Consider the following 21,755-nt stretch of genomic DNA (forward strand, 5'->3'; position numbering starts at 1 on the left):
TTAAATAAGTATTGCAATGATTATAAAACACTTTGAGACAGCCAAGCATCATGAAAAGTGCTACATAAATGCAAGACTTTCTGGTTGGGTTCCTCAGATAAACTTATTACTTTAATCGGAACCAAGTGGCTCCTATTATCAGATGACTTAATAAAACGAGATGAAAAAAGATTTTTTTTTATTTTTGTGGGGCCATGACAAACAAGAAGGTGCTCCCATACATTCATACTCTACGAATCGAGCTTGGACATTGCTTAGATTCTCACTCCATTCCAGACATCGGGACCATCCTAATCCTTCAGCTTGTTCAATTTCTTGCAACCCAGACTTAGCAGGATGCCGTACACCACACCAACACTAAAGAGGCTGAACTTTCAATATCTTGATGTTCATGCCAAAACTACTGTACACATTCAAGTGGCTAGCTGCTTGAAATGCCCTGGGCAGAGTGAAACATCTCTCAGCAAAAACAGGAGCAGGTCATTTCACCTTTAAGCTGATTTGCCAATTCCTTTTCTCTTTCAAAGTATCTTATCATAAATAAATCATTTGCCTGTAAATATGTTTCTTATACAAATACTTATTTACTTACATGAGTAAACCATCTGTAAATTCTGCAAAGACCAAAATTTCTCAATAGGCAATTGATGTACTCAGAATCTACGTTATAAAAAATCCTCAAATTTCTCATTTTGTTCCTTTGACAATGATTTAAATTTATGCCCTCCTGTCATTAACACATTACTAATTAGAAGGGACCAGCATCACTAACAACCACTTTGACAACTCCAGTGAAAGAAAAAGTAGAAGCGTGAAGTTAGGAAACCAGAAGGTAGAGATACCAGAGCACAAGGAGACAAGGGGGCCAGGTAAGTGATGGAGTATTTACGGTAGGACAGCTGGGTGGGAAATATCAGATCTGGCAAGACAGGGGTTCAGTACTGGTGGTAGGTCAAGGTAGAAGATCAGATCTAGTGGCTCGGGAAGAGGGGTACATTTCTGGCTGGTGGAGGTGGGGAGGGGAATGGAGGAGGAGGAAGATGGGGGAAATGGAGGATTCAGAAGTGAGGCATTGTGTGTCAGGATGGGAAGAGGTTTCATAAGAAGCACAAAATGGTAAGCCACCCTAGTAGAGCAGAAGTTGTGGATGTGCAAAGTAGCTTGGGGGTCATGCTCTTAATTATTTAGGATTGGACTAGGTTTTTAATAGTCTCACATTTTTTAAGTAACTACTTAACTGCAGTAGAATCTTCCAAAATCTCTGACTGAAATGGCCACTTTCAAAAATAGCAAAGCGTAATGGCAAACGAAATCTTCACTTGGCCACACAAATCCTTCAGAGTCTGTTAGTCCAGGTATTCAACAGGGTCCCTATGCACAACTCCCCCCTACACCTCAGAATTTGATTATTGATTGAAAGTTAGGTCCTTAAGTACCTCAAAAGTATTTAGAAGTTGTAAACACTACTAATTGGATATTCTTTCATCAGACCAGGAAACATTAACAGAACCCCAGTTTCTCCAGTCTCTCCTTATATTTAAAGTCACTCAACCTATTATTTTATGGTATTGGTTTCATTGTCTTGAGGTGTTCACTAAAGTTGAACATTTAACTAAAAACTAATGGCTCGTACAGGTTTAGCATTGCTTTGTTGTGTGTTTTATATTGTTTCCTTCTTTGAAACTTAAGATTCTACAAGATTCTATTAACTCATTTCACAAGACGCTCTTAGTGAACATTTAATAACTCAGATAGAAAGTAGCTCATCTAATCTCCTAGATAATCTAACCAAGTTGCAAGATACCAGTGACCAATAAATTCTTCAACAAGTCATACTTTCTGCTTACAAAAACAGAAATTGCCGGTCTGGTAGCATCTGGGAAGAGAAATCAAAGTTAATGTTTCAGGTCCAGTGACCCTTCTTCAGAACTGTTCTACTTACTTTGTTACTAATAAGTCACCATGAAAATATAAAAACATAGCAAGTAGAAGCAGGAATAGGTCATTCAGCCCTTTGAGCTTGCTCGATCCTTCATTCTGATCATGACTGATCATCCAACTGAGTACAATGTTCCCACTCTTCCTCCATATCCCTTTAATCCCTTTAGTCGCCAGAGTTAGATCTAACTCCTTCTTGAAAACATTTAAGGTACTGCCTCAAAAGCTTTCTCTGGTGGAGAAATATCACCCGCTCTGGGTGAATAAATTTCTCGTCATCTCAGTCCTAAATGGCCTACTCCACGTCTTTATACTGTAATCACTGCTTCTGGGCTCCCGTCATCAAGAACATCCTTCCTGCTTTACCCCGTACGGTCCCACTTGAGTTTTACAGGTTTCTATGAGATCCCCATCATTCTTCTAAACTCCAGTGAGCATATCCCTCACTGATTCAATTCTTATTGAATCAGTGATTTCACTATAGCAGGAATCAGTCTGGCAAACTTTTGTTGCACTCCATCCACTGGTGAAACTTCCCTCCTCAGATAACTGCATACAATACGCCAGGGAACCTCATAGTCCTGAACAGGTGCAGCAAGATATCCCTGCTATTGTACTTAATTACTCACACTGTGAAGTCCAACATACCATTTGGTTTCTTCACCAGCTGCTGAACTTGCATGCTTACTTTCAATGACTGTTGTGAAAGGATACTCAGGTCTCGTTGCACCTCACCAATTTTTCCAATTGATCATCATCATCTGTACTCTCTGTACTCTGTACTCTCCTCACAGTTCCTCCCCTCACCCAGCTTTGTATTGTCTGCAAACTTGAATATATTACATTTAGTTCATTCACCTAAAATCATTAATGCTGTAAATAGCAGAGGTCCAAGCACTGATCTTCATGGTACCCCACTAACTTGCTACTCAGAAAAATACTTGTTTATTCCTACACTTTGTTTCCTGCATGGACCTTAACAAAATCCTCTAGAAGTCCAGATAAACCATATCCAGTGGCTCCCCCTTGTCTACTATACTGGCTACATTGTCTCAAAATTCCAAAAGATTTGTTAAGCATGATTTATCTCTTATAAATCCATGCTGATTCTGATCCTGCCACTTATTCCTAAATGCTCTGCTATTTTGATCTTCTATAATGGACTCTAGCATTTTCCCCAGTATCAACATTAGGCTAACCTGTCTGCATTTCCCAGTTTTCTCCACCTTCTTTTTTAAATAGCTAAACACCATTTATAAAAAAAATTCCATTCAAACCTAACCTTAAGCTCTTGTTTATGCATTTTACACCTATGCCCTCCTAGTTTATAGACATAAATAGAAATTTCCGGAAAAGTTCAGAATCTGTGGAGAGAAATCAGAGTTAACGTTTTGTGTTGAGTAACCCCTCCTCAGAACATTCTGCAAAACTTTTCCAGAAAGTTCTATTTTTGTCTCTGAATTACAGTATCTGCAGTTCTTTCAGTTTTTATTTAGAATTCCCTCAGAGTTCATCCTTATCCATTTCAAATAACTGATTTAATTAGACAGTCTCCAAGCCTCACAATTATATCCCGATCATAAAATATTTCTCTAATTTAGTCAAGAAGCTACTTCTGAAGATCGCTATTCTTCACCTTTATATATTATTTATGCTGAAACTGAAAATCAAACAAACAAAAAGGAAACATGCCATCTTACATATGATGCCTGGTCAGCTCTCCAAAGTTTAGCATCGAGACTTGCAATCTTTTCATTCGCTTCTCTCTCAAGATCTTCAACAGTTTGGACCAAAACTTTATTCTGATCACTAAGATCGTTTACATACGACTGAAGAATCCTTAACTTCATCTAAAAGAAAACCAAATGAGAATTTAACAAAGATGATGAATTTGCACCTGATCCTATCCATGGGCTCAACTTTCACACTTCTTTCATCTTGAAGGCCACAGTGTGCCATTTTTACATTGTCTGAAATCAAATCAGTCTCCAAATTAGTTAAAACGTGAAATGATATAAATCTTCCCTTATCTGTGCGGTATGCCACTACCAATGTAAATACAGCCCACTTTAGGGAATATTTTCATATCAGTGTTGTTGTCGAAATATTACAGTGTGCTAATCTAATAAATTTGAGAATGACATTCACTTCTTCCATTCCATTTTGCCCAGCATTTAAGGATAACAGCCACTTAATTTACCAAATGAAAATCAAATAATTATAGTCCAATAGGCAAACTACTTATCAAACGTACAGGAAATTAGCACTGCAGCTCTGGTAGGTCAGGCAGATTAAACACTTCACCCTGGTAGCACCAGGTCTTAGCACAGCCACAACACCACCATCTGGTAGCTGAGAGCAGAAGCTACAAAGTGTGTCCATGTGTTCAACTAACAATTAAATAGTATGGACTTACTGTTCCGTTTTTTAGAAAGTACGCAACATTGTATTTCCAGCTCAATCAATTTTACAATTAACTGTTTTATGGCAGGCAACCAACTTACCATCATATAGTTTGTATATCAATTTCACTAACTGGATGATACAATAAAGCTCCAACACATAGTCATATAGGGCAACTCAAATTGAATTTGTTCCTTCAAGCACAGGGAGATAACAAAAGTGGTAAAGTGCCAATACAAGTTCACTAAAGAGAAAAAAAAACTTATGGGACAGTAGTAGCTCATATTTTCCTTACGCAGACATGTATACAATGGCATTCATAGCAAGCCACTTGTTTGTTCTCAGATTTTGCAGGCATTGAAGAATGCTCAATGTACAAAGTGCAAAGAGGAAAAGATAAATCTTGAACACAGCTTTCCTCTTTACGTGTCTGCTGTCAGTTTATTTAGCAAAGTAACATGAATAGACGATAAACAAATACACAAGATTTCAGCCAATCAGCTAGTTCTGTAATATTTGTATTCAAATCAAATTGTTTCTAACACTGTGAATATGATATTCAAATTTCTAAAAATGACTTTAAGAAAGAATGATGAAAGATTTTACATGCCTTTGGAAAGCACTAGTGACTCACTGTGAAATTGTTTGCATAAAGCTTATTAATAGAGACTAGGTGCCAAGAGCATTCCAAAGGAAAGGATCTTTGTGGAGTCAGAAAGCACCAAGAATTTCATTCATTTCGACGAGCTGTTGTCAGAGCAAGCACAGGTATCATTTTGCAGGAGACTAAAGAATATCAAAGCTCAGGAGGCTCTCTATTTAATTACGTTCATACTTAAAGCTTTCAACCCAATAGCTCATTCAGCACTCAAAAAGAAGCAAGAAATCATGGAACCACAAGACAAAATCTTGATACTATCCACAATCACTTGAAAGCTCCAAAATCAAATCAAGTGCAGATAAGCAGATTTTTGAACTGTTGTCTCCTAAAAATAACAGTAAGACAAGGGTTGCAACAGCAACCAAGACTATTTTATGTCTCCCTTCAAAGAACAGTGTAGAGCATCTCACCTAGTTGGTCTAGGTGAAAGTGAAGACTACAGATGCTGGAAATAAGAGTTGAGGTACAGTGCTGAAAAAGCACAGCAGGTCAGGAAGCATCCGAGAAGCCGGAGAATCGACGTTTCAGGCAAAAGCCTTCATCAAGATTGTCTATCTAGGGAAGCACAAAAGAATTTTCTCCAGTTCATGGCAGACTACGTTTTTTTGGACTGTGGACCTAAAATGAGAAAAATGTTCACTGTTTTTAAAAGGAAAGAATGTACGAGGAATTGTTTGCAGCTTGGAAAAAATACTGAAGCTAAATGATGCATATGAGACAAAGGTTTTTCTTTAATTTATTCATTTGTGGGATGTGAGCAATGCTGGCTGGCAATCATTTATTGTCTGTGCCTAGTTGCCCTTGAGAAGGTGGTCATGAGCTGCCTTCTTGAACAACTGTAGTCCACCTGCTGTGGGCTGACCCACAATGCCATTAGGGAGGGATTTTGATTCAGTTACAGTGAAGAAATGGTGATATATTTCCAAATCAGGATGGTGAGTGATTTGGATGAGAACTTGAAGGTGGTGGTTTTCCCATATATCTTTTGTCCTTGTCCTTGATAGAAGTGGTCACGGGTTTGGAAGGTACTGTCCGAGGATCTTTGGTGAATTTCTGCAGTGCATCTTGTAGTTTGTCCACAGCTACTACTGACCGCCGTTGGCGGAGGAGTGGATGCACTGCCAATCAAGTAGGCTGCTTTGTCCTGGATGGTGTCAAGTTTCTTGAGTGCCATTGGGGCTGCACTCATCCAGGCAAGTGGAGAGTATTCCATCACACCCCTGATTTGTGCTGCCTTGTCAATGATGGGCAGGCTTTCAGAGTCAAGAGGTGAATTACCTGCCATAGTATTCCTAGACTCTGACCTGCTTTTGTAATCATTGCATTTACGTAGTGAGTTCAGCCAAGTTTCTGGTCAATGATAGCCCCCAAAACATAGATGAGGACAGAGTGGGGCAAACTTCAGTGATGGTAACACTACTGAACGTCAAGGAGAGGTGGTTAGATTATCCTTATTGATGACGATAATGGCCTGGCATTTGTGTGGCATGAATGTTACATTTTGAGACATCAAGTCCAGACAAATTGGTAACATTGTTGTGGGATTAGGAGGGATCCGAATAGTAACAACTTTCTGACTGGTCACACTGCAATTTAACAGACCCAGAAATGTAAACAGAGAAGTAAGGGAACCTCCAGAAATTGGCTCTATCAGTACATTCCTCTCTGTCCCACATGTGAAGTTGCTCTCTCTAATTCTTGGTCAGAAAAGCAGGAAAACTGCATTCAGAGACTGAAAAAATTCTAAAACCAAAGGGAAAAAAGAAAGACACCACATCCAACCAACGAATCAGCTAGTGAATTAAAGATAGATCTTCACTACACAGATGACAACATGGCATCATGAAAGAACCAAACATTATCAATGCAACTCCTCTGGTTTTTGTGACTTGGGTTGTTGATATAGAACTTTATTTCTCCATTATTTTATTCATTCTTTATTCTTATTTGTGTCTTGTCAGTTTCTAAATGTGTGCGTGTGGGAATAGGGGTGGAGGGGGCAGCAGGAGAAATTTGAAAGGAGTAAAATTACAATTTTGCCTTGCTTCTGCAATTGGTTAAGAAAGTGACTTTGGTACAATTAATGGTTACTTTCTTCTGGATGTAGGTTTGCTCACTGAACTGGAAAGTTTGTTTCCACCATCCTGGCAACATCTTCAGTGAGCTTCCAAATGAAGCAATGGTGGTGTCGCCCACTTTCTATTTACATGTTTGAGTTTCCTTGGGTTGGTGATGTCATTTCCTGTGGTGGTGACATCATTTCCTATGGTGATGGTATTTCCTGTTCTTTTTCTCACTAGTATCCTTATATACAGAAGAGAAGGACACCACTTTGACTGGGACAACACATCTCTCCTAGGACAAGTCAAACAGAAACATGCATGTGAAGTATGACAGAACTATCAACAAATTCATTGACTTGGATCCCATTTACCACCCCCTGAGAAAAAGAAAATAAGGTAACATATGATATTTGACAATAAATAATTCTTTATGCAATTTTATATCAGGAAGTGTATCATTGTAGAGTCTCAAGTCTGAACTTCAAAAAGAACATAAACCTCAAATTTAAACAATATCCATGTCTTGGTCCCTATCCTATTTGAGTTTTGCCCAAGACAAGCAAGCTGATATTCTCCATCTTCAAACACCATTTGATATACAGGTTGTCCCTACGTTACAAATGGTTCTGTTGTTGCATACATTCGTAAGTTGATTTACATTCAAATCGGAACACAAAACAATACAAGATTGCCATTCATAAGTACAAAAAAAGTGTTTACATGTTACATCTTTGAAATTAATAAGTGACCTTGTTCATAAGTATGAGTTTGTAAGTCAACATTTTTAAATAGAGGACCGCCTGAATACCATGTAATCAACAAGATTGTGGCAAGATTTTGTGTTGCTCGTGATATACCTCAAAATGTTCTTTATTGCTGTTTTCCACCAATACGTTGGATTTATTAGTGTAGTGAATACTAGAATAGCAATTCAGAAATTTTGAGTACAAATCCTACCATGGAAAAGTGCAAAACTGAATTTAATTATCACATAATATGTCAGCTAAAAACTGGCAAACTGATTCACTAAATCTCCTCTAGGGATGGGAGACTGTCATGCATAAATGGTCTCGGCTGGATCTAAACTATACAATGCCGAGGAAGTCACTCAGCTGGAAAACCAATTGCTTGAACAAAGGTGAATTCCACCTACGGCCAGGCAATAAATGCAGCCTTTCTAGCACCAACAGCCTGAGAATAGTTTGTTTCCATACAAGGTACAAATTCAAACCTATACTTGCCAGTCGTCATGTGATGATGATAGGAACATACTTTATCAGTGCTGCCCCATGCTTCATGAGGAGCTTAAGCAGTTCATTTACCACATCAACATCTTCTACCCCTACCTCAAATTCACCTGGTCCATTTCAGACACTTCCCCCTCTTCCTGGACCGCTCTATCTCCAGCGACCGACTCAACACCGACATCTACTTCAAACCCACCAACTCCCACAACTACCTTCGCTACCTGCCCCCACCCCTTCTCCACCTAAAAACATGATCCCCACTCCTAATCCTCCACCGTATCTGCTCTCTGGATGAGAGATTCCACTCCAGGACATTCCAGATGTCCACCTACTCCAAGAACCATAATATTCCCTTCCCTGTGATCAACAATGCCCTCAGTCACATCTCCTCCATTTCCTGCACCTCTGCCCTCGAACCCTGTGCCTTCCCAAACCCAAAAAGGGGAGAATCCCCGGTCCTCACTTTGCATCTGAACAATCTCCAAATCCAGTATATCATCCTCCCCAGCTTTCACCACCTACAATCAGATCCCACCACCAGAAATAGATTTCCCTCCCCACACCATCTGCATTCCATAGGGACTATTCCATCTGCGACTCCCTCATTAGGTCCACACTCCCCACCAACCCCTCTCTACACCTGACACTTTTCCCTGCCGCCATAAGAGGTGCCTAACTTGCACTCAAACCTCACCACCACCTCAGTCTAAGGCCCCAAAGGATCACTCCAAATCGGCAGAGATTTACTTGTATAACCTCCAACCTCATTTACTGCATCCGGTGCTCTCCATGTGGTCTCCTCTACATTGGAGAGACCGAGCGAAAACTCACAGAATGGTGCAGGGAACATCGCTGGTCCATACGCACCAGCCAACACCATCTTCCTGTGGTCATCCACTTCAAAAGACCCTCCCACTCTCCTGAGGATATGTCCATTCTGGGCGTCCTCCACCACCTACAAGGCCACCCACAAACTGAAGGAGGAATACCTCCTCTTCTGCCTCAGATGCCGAAACACTATATGGCATGAGCATTGAATGCACCAGTTTCCAAATGTCCCTTCGCCCCCATCCCAGATTCAGCCCTATGACTCAGATGCGGCCTCTTGACCTGACCTACCTGACCATCTTCCTTCCCACCTATCTGCTCCACACCTCCCACCAACCTATCACCATCACCTCCTACCTTTGCCCACCGAACACCATCCCACCTACCTTTCCCCGAGCCCCACTCACCATCCCCCTATTTATCTCTCAGCCCTATTTCCCAGTCCTGAAGAAGGTTCATGCCCGAAACATCGACCCTCTTGCTCCTCAGATGCTGCCTGACCTGCTGCACTTTTTCCCCCATGCTTTTATCAACTCCACATGCCGTTGATGTCAATAGGCCAGTAAATAAGAGACCAAAGCTAATGTTGTGGCTACAAAGATTTACATCCCACAATAGCAGCTGGTGAAATCCTTGCCTCGAGTATACATAACAATCACATTTTGACAGCCTTCTGCATTAAACAATTTCACAGTTTCACTAGCTTCTGGAAAAAAAAACTCATCTCTGTCTAAAATGCATGACCTCTTATTCTGCGATTAGGCCCTCTGCTCCTAGACTCTCCCACAAGGGAAACCAACTTCTCCACATCCCCCTGTCAAGTTAACAAAAATTTTGGTTTGTTTCAATAAGGGGGTTTCTCAGTCTTCTAAACTCCAGTGAGTACAGGTCCAACATATTCAACCTCTCCTCATATGAAATTTGCTCCATATCTTGGATATACCTAGTGAACCTTGGTAGGACTGCTTCTAATACCAGAAATCTTTTGGATAAAAGACCCAAAACTGTTCACCAGAGTCAAGCTGTGGATTGACAACTGCATTGTCTAGTTCAAACAAGATCTTCCTATTATTAGACTCTAGTGCCTTTGAAATAAAGGCCAACATTCCATGTGCCATCCCCATTATCTGCTTAGCTCGTGTACTAGCTTTTCATGATTCATGCATAAGAACTCAAGAATTCCCCATGTTTTCTGTTGTCTTTCTCTCTTTTAATAATATTCAGCTCTCTATACTTCCTGTTAAAGTATAAACTTACGTTTTCCCATACTATAGACCATCTGTCAACTTTTTGCCTGTTTTGCTTAACTTGTATCGCTCAGTGAACTCTTTGTATTATCCTCACTACTTGCTTTCCCACCTATTTCTGTATCATCTGCAACTTTGCAACAAACATTTACCTTCCTCATTCAAGTTATTAATACATATTGTAAATAATTGCGACATAGATGTGAACGCTGTGGCACTCCAATAGTTATTAGTTAAATCCCATAAATGTACCTTGTACCACCTCTGTCTCCTATTAGTTAGCCAATGCTATATTCATGCTCGCTCCAAACAATCGGCTCATATCGCAAAACAGCCCTGTTCAGCCTGCAAAATCCTCCTTAGGAGCATTTGGGGGCTAGTGCCAAAATTGGGAGAGCTATCTCACAGAATAGTCAAGCAACATAGTAATACTCATAGATTCATACCTTACAGACACAATGTTCACCATCACTATCCCTGTGATATGTCCCACCAGCAGGACAGACCCAACAGAGGTGGTAGCACAGGGTATAAAGTCAGGAAGGAGTTACCCAGGCAGTCCCCCACATTGACTCCAGACCCCATGAAGTCTCATAGCATCTGCTTAACCTGCTGATTACCATGTAACATCCTGTCTCTGCTGATGAATCGGTACTCGTCCATGTTAAACAATACTTGGAGGAAGCAGTCAGGGTTGCAAGAGAACAAAACGTATTTTGAATTGGGGGGGGGGGGGGGGGGGGGGGGGGTCAATGTCCACCTTCACCAGTGGTTTAACAGCATCACTACTGATCAAGCTAAAGTCCATCTTCACATGCACAACTTATACACTTAATGGTAAGGTCCTAGGGAGTGTTGCTGAACAAAGAGACCTTGAGTTCATAGCTCCTCAAAGATGAAGTCGCAGGTAGATAGGCTAGTGAATAAGCTTTCCTTTATTGTTCAGAGTATGGAGTGTAGGAGTTGGAAGGTCATGTTGCGGCTGTACAGGACATTGGTTAGGCCACTGTTGGAATACAGTGTGCAATTCTACTCTCCCTCTATAGGAAGGATGCTGTGAAACTTGAAAGGGTTCAGAAAGAATTTACAAGGATGTTGCCAGGGTTGGAGGGTTTGAGCAATAGGGAGAGGCTGAATAGGCTGGAGCTGTTTTCTCTCGAGCGTTGCAGGCTGAGTGGTGACCTTATAGAGGTTTATAAAATCATGAGGGGATTGAATAGGGTAAATAGAGAAGGTCTTTTCCCTGGTTGGAAGAATCTAGAACTAGTGGTCATAAATTTAGGGAGAGAGGGGAAAGATTTAAAAGGAACCTAAGGGGCAACTTTTTTCACACAAAGGGTGGTGCGTGTATGGAATGAACTGCCAGAGGAAGTGGTGGAGGCTGGTACAACATTTAAAAGACACCTAGATGGGTACATGACTAGGAAGGGTTTACAGGGATATGGGCCTAGTGCTGACAAATGGGACTAGATTAATTTAGGATATCTGGTCAGCATGAACGAGTTGGACCAAACAGTCTGTTTCCTTGCTGTACATCTCTGACTAGAGTTAGTGAGTTTGCAGAGGACACCAAAATTGGAGGTGTAGTGGACAGCGAAGAGGGTTAGAGTTGAAAAATGTGGTGCTGGAAAAACACAGCAGGCCAGGCAGCATCCGAGGAGCAGGAGAATCGACGTTTTGGGCATAACCCCTTCTTCAGGAAGGCATTCGTTCAGGCCATTCCTGAAGAAGGGCTTATGCCCGAAACATCGATTCTCCGGCTCCTCGGATGCTGCCTGGCCTGCTGTGTTTTTCCAGCACCACATTTTTCAACTCTGGTACTCTCGCATCTGCAGTCCTCACTTTCTCCTAGTGAAGAGGGTTACCTCAGATTCCAACAGGATCTTGACCAGTTGGACCAGTGAGCGGAGATGTGGCAGATGGAGTTTAATTCAGATAATGCGAAGTGCTGCATTTTGGGAAAGCAAATCTTAATAGGACTTATACACTTTATGGTAAGGTCAGAGGTAGTGTTGCTGAACAAAGACCTTGGAGTGCAAGTTCATAGTTCCTTGAAAGTGGAGTCGCAGGTGGATAGGATAGTGAAGAAGGCATTTGGTATGCTTTCCTTTATTGGTCAGAGTATTGAGTACAGGAGTTGGGAGGTCATGTTGCAGCTATACAGGACATTGGTTAGACCATTGTTGGAATATTGTGTGCAATTCTGGTCTCCTTCCTATTGGAAAGATGTTGTGAAACTTGAAAGGGTTCAGAAAAGATTTACAAGGATGTTGCCAGGGTTGGAGGATTTGAGCTATAGGGAGAGGCTGAACAGGCTGGGGCTGTTTTCCCTGGAGTGTCGAAGCTGAGGGGTGACCTTATAGAGGTTTACAAAATTATGAGGGGCATGGATAGGATAAATAGACAAAGTCTTTTCCCTCGGGTCGGGGAGTCCAGAATTATAGGGCATAGGTTTAGGGTGAGAGGGGAAAGATATAAAAGAGACCTAAGGGGCAACATTTTCATGCAGAGGGTGGTAAGTGTATGGAATGAACTGCCAGAGGAAGTGGTGAAGGCTGGTACAATTGTAACATTTAAAAGGCATTTGGATGGGTATATGAATAGAAAGGGTTCGGAGGGATATGGCCGGGTGCTAGAATGTGAGTCTACAGTGGATTGGGATATTTGGTCGGCATGGACGTGTTGGACCAAAGAGTCTGTTTCCATGCTGTACATTTCTATGACTCTATGACTCTAAAGTGCCAAGTGGATGATACATCTCAGCTTCCTCCGGTGGTTCGAAGCATCATAGATACTGGATTTCAGCTAATTCGACACAACTCACATGATAGAAAGAAACGGTAAGAGACTCAGGATAATGCAAAAGCTGGAAGCCCTGACAAATTCCAGCAATAGTGCTGAAAATAGATTCCAGAACTTGTAACTGTACTGAAAACAGCAACAACACTCTAATCCACCTAACAATATAAAAGTTGCCCATGTATGAGCTCTACACAAAAAACCAGGACAATTCCAACCCAACCAATCATTGCCCCATCAGACTACTCTCAATCATCAGAAAATGATGGACAACATCATCGTCAGTGTTACCAAGCAACACCTGCTTAGCAACAACCTGCTCACTGAAGCCCAATTTGGGTGCCACCAAGGCCACTAAGTTCCTGACCGCATAACAGCCTTGGTTCAAAAATGGGCAAAAGAGCTCAATTCCAGAAGTGAGGTAAGAATGATAGCCCTTGACATTAAGGCCACATTTGATCAAGTGTGGTGCCAAGGAGCCCTAGCAAAACTGGAATCAACAGGTATCAGGGCAAACTCTCTGCTGGCTGAAGTCATACCTGGTACATAGGAAGATGGCGATCAGTCATCTCAGCTCTGGAACATCTCTACAAGGAGATCCTCAGGATAGTGTTCTAGGTCCAACCATCTTCAACAGCTTTATCAATGAACTAGTCTCTATCATAAGGTCAGAAGTAGGGATGTCTGCCAATGATTGCACAATGTTCAGCACTATTCATGGCTCCATAGGTACTGAAGCAGTCTACGTTCAAATTTCACAAGACCTGGACTGTAGACAGGCTTGGGCTGACAAGTGACAAGTAACAATCTCGCCAGGCAATGTCCATGTCCAATTAGAGACAACCTAACCATATTTAATGATGTTACCACCAGTGAATTCCCTACTATCAACATTGACCAGAAACTCAACTGTAATCTCCAATAAATAAAGTAGTTACAAGAGCAGACTGGAGGCTTGGAATACTTCAACTCTCGTCCTGACTCCCCAAAGCCTGTCCATCACTATAAGTCACAAGTCAGAAATGTGATGGAATATTCTCCATTTACCTTAATAAGTGCAGCTCCACAATACTCAATCATCAAAACAAAGCAACTTGCTTGATTAGCAGTACATCCGCAAGCACCCATGCCCTCCACCACTGACACTCAGTAGCTACAGTGTGTACTAATCTACAAGATGCACAGCAGAAATTCGCAAAAGATCTTCAGACAGCATCTTCCAAGCCTGTGACCACTTCTATCTAGAAGGAAAAGGGCAGCAGACACATGGAAACAAATAATCTTCAAGTTCCCTTCAAGCCACTCACCATCCTGACTTGGAAATATATCGCCATTTCTTCACTTTCACCAGGTGAAAATCCTGGAATTCCCTCCCTACTGGCATTGTGGGTCAATCCACTATAAATGGACTTCAGAGATACAAGAAGGCAGCTCACGATGACCTTCTCAAGGGCAACTAGGGACAGGCAATAGATGCTGGCCAGCTAGCGTTGCCCACGTCCCAAGTGAACAAAGAAATGAGGTTAAAATAAAATAAACCAAGCCATCTATTTACAATACAAATTCAGAGATTTTTAAACCCAAGTATAATCAATTCTTCCAAACACTCATTCAAAGGTAAACAAAAACAGCTTTTGTATCATCCTCAAACCCCACTCATACCATACTCAGACCAGAGTCCCTCGATCTAGCACTTCAGTAGGTTTAAGACCATAAGAGATAGGAGTAGAAGTTGGCCGTTCAGTCCATAAAATCTGTTCTGCCATTCAATGAGATCATGGCTAATCTGATAATCCTCAACTGACTTGGGACTTCACATTTTAGTCTGACACTACAGACAGCTTCTTCCTGAAGCCATTATAAACGTGGAATTCAATGTATTCAGCATTAAATAACCTCTTCAGGTTTTTAATTTAACACTTCTGTTCTAGATCTAACTCTAACCCTGTATTCTAAGGTAATCTAGTTCATTATATCCTCCATTCTTAGGGGTGCTGGTCTACATAAGCATTCCGTGTAAGTTTATTTTTCTTCAGTGTAGACTTCTAAGGTCGCTGCATGGATGTGATTTCTGGAACTGGAAGTCAACACTGCAATCTGTTTCAGTACACTGATCACCATGCATGGATTGTCAAAGTACATTGCACACAGCATAGCGAGAATGTTGAGCCACGATGCCACCCTATCTCAAGGACTCCCCAGGACTGCCCCAAAGCTCAAAGTAAAATCAAAACTAAATGTCACCCTCTCTTGTTTCCTTTAACCATACAAGTTAACAAGGTCCACTAGTCTCCAAAATCATTCAGACCCTAATATTTACCTTGTTGTGTTACAAAATAAGACAAATAAAAAAATACATTGGAGGTACACAAAAATCCACTCACTAATGCCAGGTCTCAAAATCACCATTGCTACAGAATTCAGATACACAGAAAGGTTACCAAATCAAAAAGCAGAAATCCAAAGTTAGAATGATTGATTTATGTACATATATAGAAAAGAATCACATGGTTTACATCAAACTTCTCACATTCCTCTAGCCCCAAGAATGAAATTGTATCTTAAACAGGCATTTTCTTCACAAACTATCCTACCAGTAAGTCTATGCCATAATAATACCAACTAAATATTAACATTAATTATACACAGAGTTACATAGCAGTCATTTTTCACACATCACAGAGACTCTGGTGTGTAAGTTCTAGTTAAAACATCCTTGATGAAATTTTCTTTTCCAGGCACATGAACAATTTTCAAATTATATGGTTCCAATCGAAATATCCTCAATTCTTGTCCCAAAATTTTCATAAGAAAATCAAAGGATTATGGTCCATTGAAGTAAAAGTTTTGTCCAACATTGAAATGTATATTTCAAGATGATGTAGATTAGATTAGATTACTTACAGTGTGGAAACAGGCGCTTCGGCCCAACAAGTCCACACTGACCCACCGAAGCGCAACCCACCCATATCCCTGCATTTACCCCTTTTTACCTAACACTATGGGCAATTCAGCATAGCCAATTCACCTGACCTGCACATCTTTGGACTGTGGGAGGAAACCGGAGCACCCGGAGGAAACCCACGCAGACACGGGGAGAATGTGCAAACTCCACACAGTCAGTCGCCTGAGTCGGGAATTGAACCCAGGTCTCTGGCGCTGCGAGGCAGCAGTGCTAACCACTGTGCCACCCACCAAAACTCAACGTAGAGCCAGCACAAAACTCAATGTCTCCTTTTGAACAGATGAATACTTCTATTGATCTGTAGTCAGTTTCTTTCAAAAGGATTAAATCCTGTGAACTCATTAAGTGTCCCCAATGGCAAATAGTAACAAGAGAATTCCCTTGTGCCAATCAAAGTTCTTCAGCCAGAGAATGGTGAATCTATGGAATTCATTGCCACAGAAAGCTGTGGAGGCCAGGTCATTGAATGTATTTAAGACTGAGCTAGATAGACTCTTAATTGTCAAGAGGATCAAGGATTACGGGGAGAAAGTGAGAGAATGGGATTGAGAAACTTACCAGCCATGGTTGAATGGTGGAGCAGACCTGATGGGCTGAATGGCCTTACTTCTGCTCCTATGTCTTATAATCTTATTGGCAATAAGCTGTAATCACAGTCTTCAAAGTTTGATGTCATATTTCTAATACACCTCAAATTTGTGGGTAAGAAACAGACATGAATTGTTTAATTCTCAAACTTGTCATCACTTTAAATTTTTCTAATGTAAAATTTGAGTCTTCATCTAATTGTATTTCTTTGGGTAATGCCATCTTATTAAAAAAAAATTAAACTTACTCTTCCTCCATTACCACTTCTGCAGTAAATTTTCCCTCAAGGCACTGCTTCAGAACTTCTTGGTAAAACATCCATTATCATGACAAGACATTTGCTGTCATTCTTAGATGGAGATAGGAGTCCTACACAACCTATGAAAGATCCTGCCACTCGCTACTTCAAAAGCTGGCACAAGAATTAAAGCCACAGGTTTTAAGTGAAAGTTGGGGCTCCTTACAGCCTGATAATGTATAGAAAGTCTGGCAAAACTTGATTACATCTTTGTGATTCTGGCAATAAATAAGCTTTAATATTTTAGTTTATGTTTTGCTAATACCCAAATGACCTGCCACGAGAATTTAAGGGGCCACTTATAAATTTCATAACAATACACAAATGGACCATCTGACGGACCACTATCCATTCCTCATCAACTTGTATTTGAGGTGACAAAAACAGAAGTTGCTGGAAAATCTCAGCAGACCTAGCAGCATCTATGGAAAGAAATCAAAGTTAACGTTTTGGGTCCAGTGACCCTTCTTCAGAACACATTTAAGGGTGATCTCCATTTCCTCACTAAGGTTTCAATTTCATAATATTACTGAGGTGTCGCTGAGTAGACTGTTTTATATAACTCTTTAAATTCTAAAACTGTTTGTTGCATTTCTACTAAGGATGGGCTGAACATACCAGCCTCATTCATATTGAATTCATCCTTTTAGTTAAATTTTCAAACATACTGTCCAATAACAATTTCCAAATTATCTTCCTGTTTCATCGACTTTCTCTTCTGAATTTTGTAGGCCTGAGATCTAGACATGACAGTGTCAAGAAACAAACCAAGGTGTTCATTTTTGTAACAATTCACTTTCTCTTACTCCACTGGTTGTTCTACCATCTTTGACAAAGCCAATATTTTTAACTGCCAGGTCATTTGCCAAAGTGAAATCAATTCCCTCAATAACAACATTTCATTACTTCAACTATCATTCTCCACTTACTAAGTCACCCTTCAATCAAAATCTGCACAACAGCTTTGTATCTTCCTTGAATATCTCCAAGTATATCAGCCATCATCAGTAACTGACTTGCACTAGTATCTTTCAAAAATCTTTATTGGTTTACTGACTTTGATTCAAAAGCATAAGGAAATACACCCCCTTTTGACATAAAATACTCAGAATTTCTAGTAATCTAACTTTCTTTACTTACAACCTTCTTTACCAATTTTCAAAAAATAATTTCCAGGACTATCCTGAGCCATCTCTCTTCTTAGTACATTCTAAGGAAACTAATGGTCTCTTTGTACAACCGCTAAAGTTTAGCTATCTATTTTCTTCCTTGATTCCTCCTTTTCTGAAGACTCCATAGATTTTTTTTTGACTACAATTGGTCTCACATCAAACTTCCTACAAAAGGTTTTGCATGTCCACTCTCATTAGAATTAAAGTGTATTAATATCTTCATACCACTTTTCAGTTCTAGCCTTTCCATTTGTTTCATTGATGTCCTCTGTCTAATCTCTAAAATAAATCCTGCTTCCATTCACAGATTTTCTATTCCTCGAATGTCCTTGTGAATGCTCATATGACATTTCCCTAGAATTGTAATTGTCTCTACAAGATATCACTGTTATTTGCCAGAACTATTGCTTCTCTGATACATAGAGGCAAGTCAAGTATTCAAGTAAGTTTTTAAAATTTGCAGCAATGCCATTTCTGAACTTTTCCACGGTCTTATTTATCTTTTTTTCTCTAACGTAAGTGGTCTAAGACAGTTATCCCACAGCATTTCTTGATGCTTGCAAATGCTTCAGCCTTGTCTTTTGTACTCAATACTGAGAATGAGGAAATTTGTGTTAGTTACCCACTTGTCAGTTAATCATACCCTACTTTTCATGTCAGGATGTGGCAAGATTGCAGACCTTAAATATGATCAATTGGTAGTGGGATTGTTTATCATGTATTGTTAATATTGTTTTGCTTGCAAATAGTCGCATGCTGTCACTTTGCCAGATTTGGACCTCATTTTCAGGTGTACCTGGTGCTTTTCCTGCAGTTTTCATTGAATCAGGGATTCCCCCACATGCCCACAAGGCTTACAGGCAACAACAAAGAGTGGGGTATATGCTTGGTCCTGACATTATAGAAAATGGTTGAATGTAAATTCCGTTGCTACCAATGGCCCGCGATATTCTGAACTGTAAGATCTGTTCATAATCTATCCTATTTGGGAAACTCTTCATAATGTTAAGACGGAACTTTGACTCCACAAGGTACAAGGTCATGAAACCCCCACGGTTTAGTACAGAAACGCTTGCAGGATCAACTGGCCTGACTTTGATGTTGTCACTTCCAAAGCCTTGGTCAACATTATGTGGTTTGATACAGCTCACAAGCTTGCTCAAATAGCTCAGAGGCCATTTCAGGGTCATTGAATACAGGGAGAACTAGCCACTTGGATACAGAAATGGCTCGAAGGTAGAAGATAGAGAGAGGCAAAGGCGAGATGTTTTTCAGACTGGAGGCCTGTGACCAGTGGAGTGCCACAAGGATCACAAGGTGCTGCATTTTGGTAAAGCAAATCTTAGCAGGACTTATACACTTACTGGTAAGGTCCTAGGGAGTGTTGCTGTACAAACAGACCTTAGAGTGCAAGTTCATAGCTCCCTGAAAGTGGAGTCGTAGGCAGATAAGATAGTGAAAAAGCAAGTTAGGCCACTTTTCGAATATTGCATGCAATTCTAGTCTCCTTTCTATCGGAAGGATGTTGTGAAACTTGAAAAGGCTCAGAAAAGATCTACAAGGATGTTGCCAGGGTTGGAGGATTTGAGCTATAGGGAAAGGTTGAATTAGCTGGGGCTGTTTTCCCTGCAGCAGTGGCTGACAGGTGACCTTATGGAGGTTTATAAAATCATGAGGGGCATGGATAGGGGAGGGGAGTCCAGAACTAGAAAGCATAGGTTTAGGGTGAGAGGGGAAAGATATAAAAGAGACCTAAGAGACAACATTTTCATGCAGAGGGCGGTACGGAATGAGCTGCCAGAGGAAGTGGTGGAGGCAAGTACAATTGCAACATTTAAAAGTCATCTGGTTGGGTATAGGAATAGAAAGGATTTGGAGGGATATGGTCCGGGTGCTGGCAGGTGGGACTAGATTGGGTTGGGATAACTAGTCAGCATGGACGAGTTGGACCGAAGGATCTGTTTCCATGCTGCTCATCTCTATGACGATGTGTATCCTGTCCCATGTCAACATTTCCAGCATCATAAGTTTAAAAAACTCAAAACACGCTTCATTATGCAGGCACATTGTTTGCACCCAGCTTTTGAATTAACTGCTCGATTTCAAACTTCGATGTAGCAACAGACCCCAAAGACAGAGGAAAGGTTTTAGTAATGCCCTTGAGATTTATGAGAATCTCTGGCCCACAATCACCGAAAAATATAAAGGAAAAGCTTGTTAAAAAGGGTACGAAGCATCTCAAATGAATTCAATGAAAGAACACTTAGGCCAAGTGCAGGCAGCCCCCAAGCAATTCATCTACTCAAACACCAAGTTCCCCATATGGTAGAGTCAGCAGATTATATTTGTTAGCCATTTTAGAATGCAGTGGACCCGAGTGGAAAAAAAACGTCAGCCACAATTCCAAAGGGATCACTGAAGAAGAAAGGAGTAATACTTTCTGTTTGGCCAGGTCCCCAGGAAGGAACTTTATACTGTAGAATTATAAAATGGTTACTGAAATAACTACACAAAGGCCAGCATCTTGTCACCAAGGAACCCTTTATTTACACATGCACAGTACTGTATATGACACTGATCCAGCTCAGAGTGAACAGGGCCCCTGACACTTCTGTTTATATCGGTCAGCCAGAACTCTCAGTTGGACCAGAATAACAGTCCCAATCAGGGAACTTATATTCTATGAGGTTCACCAGGCTGACCTTGTTCCAATGACTACAGTTGAAGATGAAGGCTGCTCATTCTGCCATTTTTGCACAGGCTCACAGCAAGGGCAACTCACACAGTGTCACTCACCTACATTTTCCAATAACTGGAGAGATTATTTGCCGGGTTCATCATCTAATATTTTCATTGAAAGCTTCATTTAGCCCTACCACTTGGACAGTGTATTTCAGATTCTAATCATGATTTGGAGACGCCGGTGTTGGACTGGGGTGTACAAAGTTAAAAGTCACAACACCAGGTTATAGTCCAACAGATCACCTGATGAAGAAGCAGTGCTCTGAAATCTAGTGCTTCCAAATAAACCTGTTGGACTATAACTTGGTGTTGTGATTTTTAACTTTCAGATTCTAACCACTCTCCACATTTTTATTTTCTCAATTCTTCATTGCTTCTTTAGCCAATCCCATGTTGGTAATCAGCATTGTTTAAGAATGGCAATAGGGGTAATCAGGGAAATTACAGGCCGGTGAGCCTTATGTCAGTGGCAAGGAAATTATTAGAGAAGATTTTTAAGAGCTAGGATTTACTCACATTTCGAAAAATGTGGACTTAATTTGCAGAAAGCAGCATGGTTTGGTGTGGAAAGATTCTGTCTCACAAATTTGATTAACTTTCTCAAAATAAATTCACAAAGATGATTGATGAGGGGCAGAATGGTGGTTGTTGCCTACATGGACTTCAGCAAGGTCTTTGCTGAGGTCCACCACAACAGACTGATACAGAAGGTGATGTCACATGGGATCCATGGTGAGCTGGTAAGAGGAGTACAGAACTGGTTTGTTAATAGAAGACAGAGAATAACAGTGGAAAGTTGTTTTT

The 21,755-nt window shown here is 40.7% G+C and overlaps 1 protein-coding gene across 18 annotated transcripts in view; it reads right to left on the minus strand.

Annotated features, from left to right (window-relative positions):
• LOC140477439 (uncharacterized) overlaps positions 1–21,755 on the minus strand; it is a 520,360-nt gene that overhangs the window by 494,070 nt on the left and 4,535 nt on the right. For 17 of the 18 annotated variants that reach the window (XR_011960730.1, XR_011960729.1, XR_011960728.1 and 14 more), the window contains exon 2: positions 3,639–3,788. The exons of the other annotated variant lie outside the window; for it this stretch is intronic. Coding sequence is in view for 13 of the 17 variants with exons in the window: in XM_072571355.1 (XP_072427456.1) it covers positions 3,639–3,788 (150 nt within the window). In the remaining 4 variants the exon portion in view is untranslated. The remainder of the gene's footprint in view (positions 1–3,638; positions 3,789–21,755) is intronic. 18 annotated transcript variants of the gene reach the window in all.

The sequence above is a fragment of the Chiloscyllium punctatum genome, chromosome 5 (genome assembly GCF_047496795.1).
Source record: "Chiloscyllium punctatum isolate Juve2018m chromosome 5, sChiPun1.3, whole genome shotgun sequence".
Lineage (NCBI taxonomy): Eukaryota > Metazoa > Chordata > Chondrichthyes > Orectolobiformes > Hemiscylliidae > Chiloscyllium > Chiloscyllium punctatum.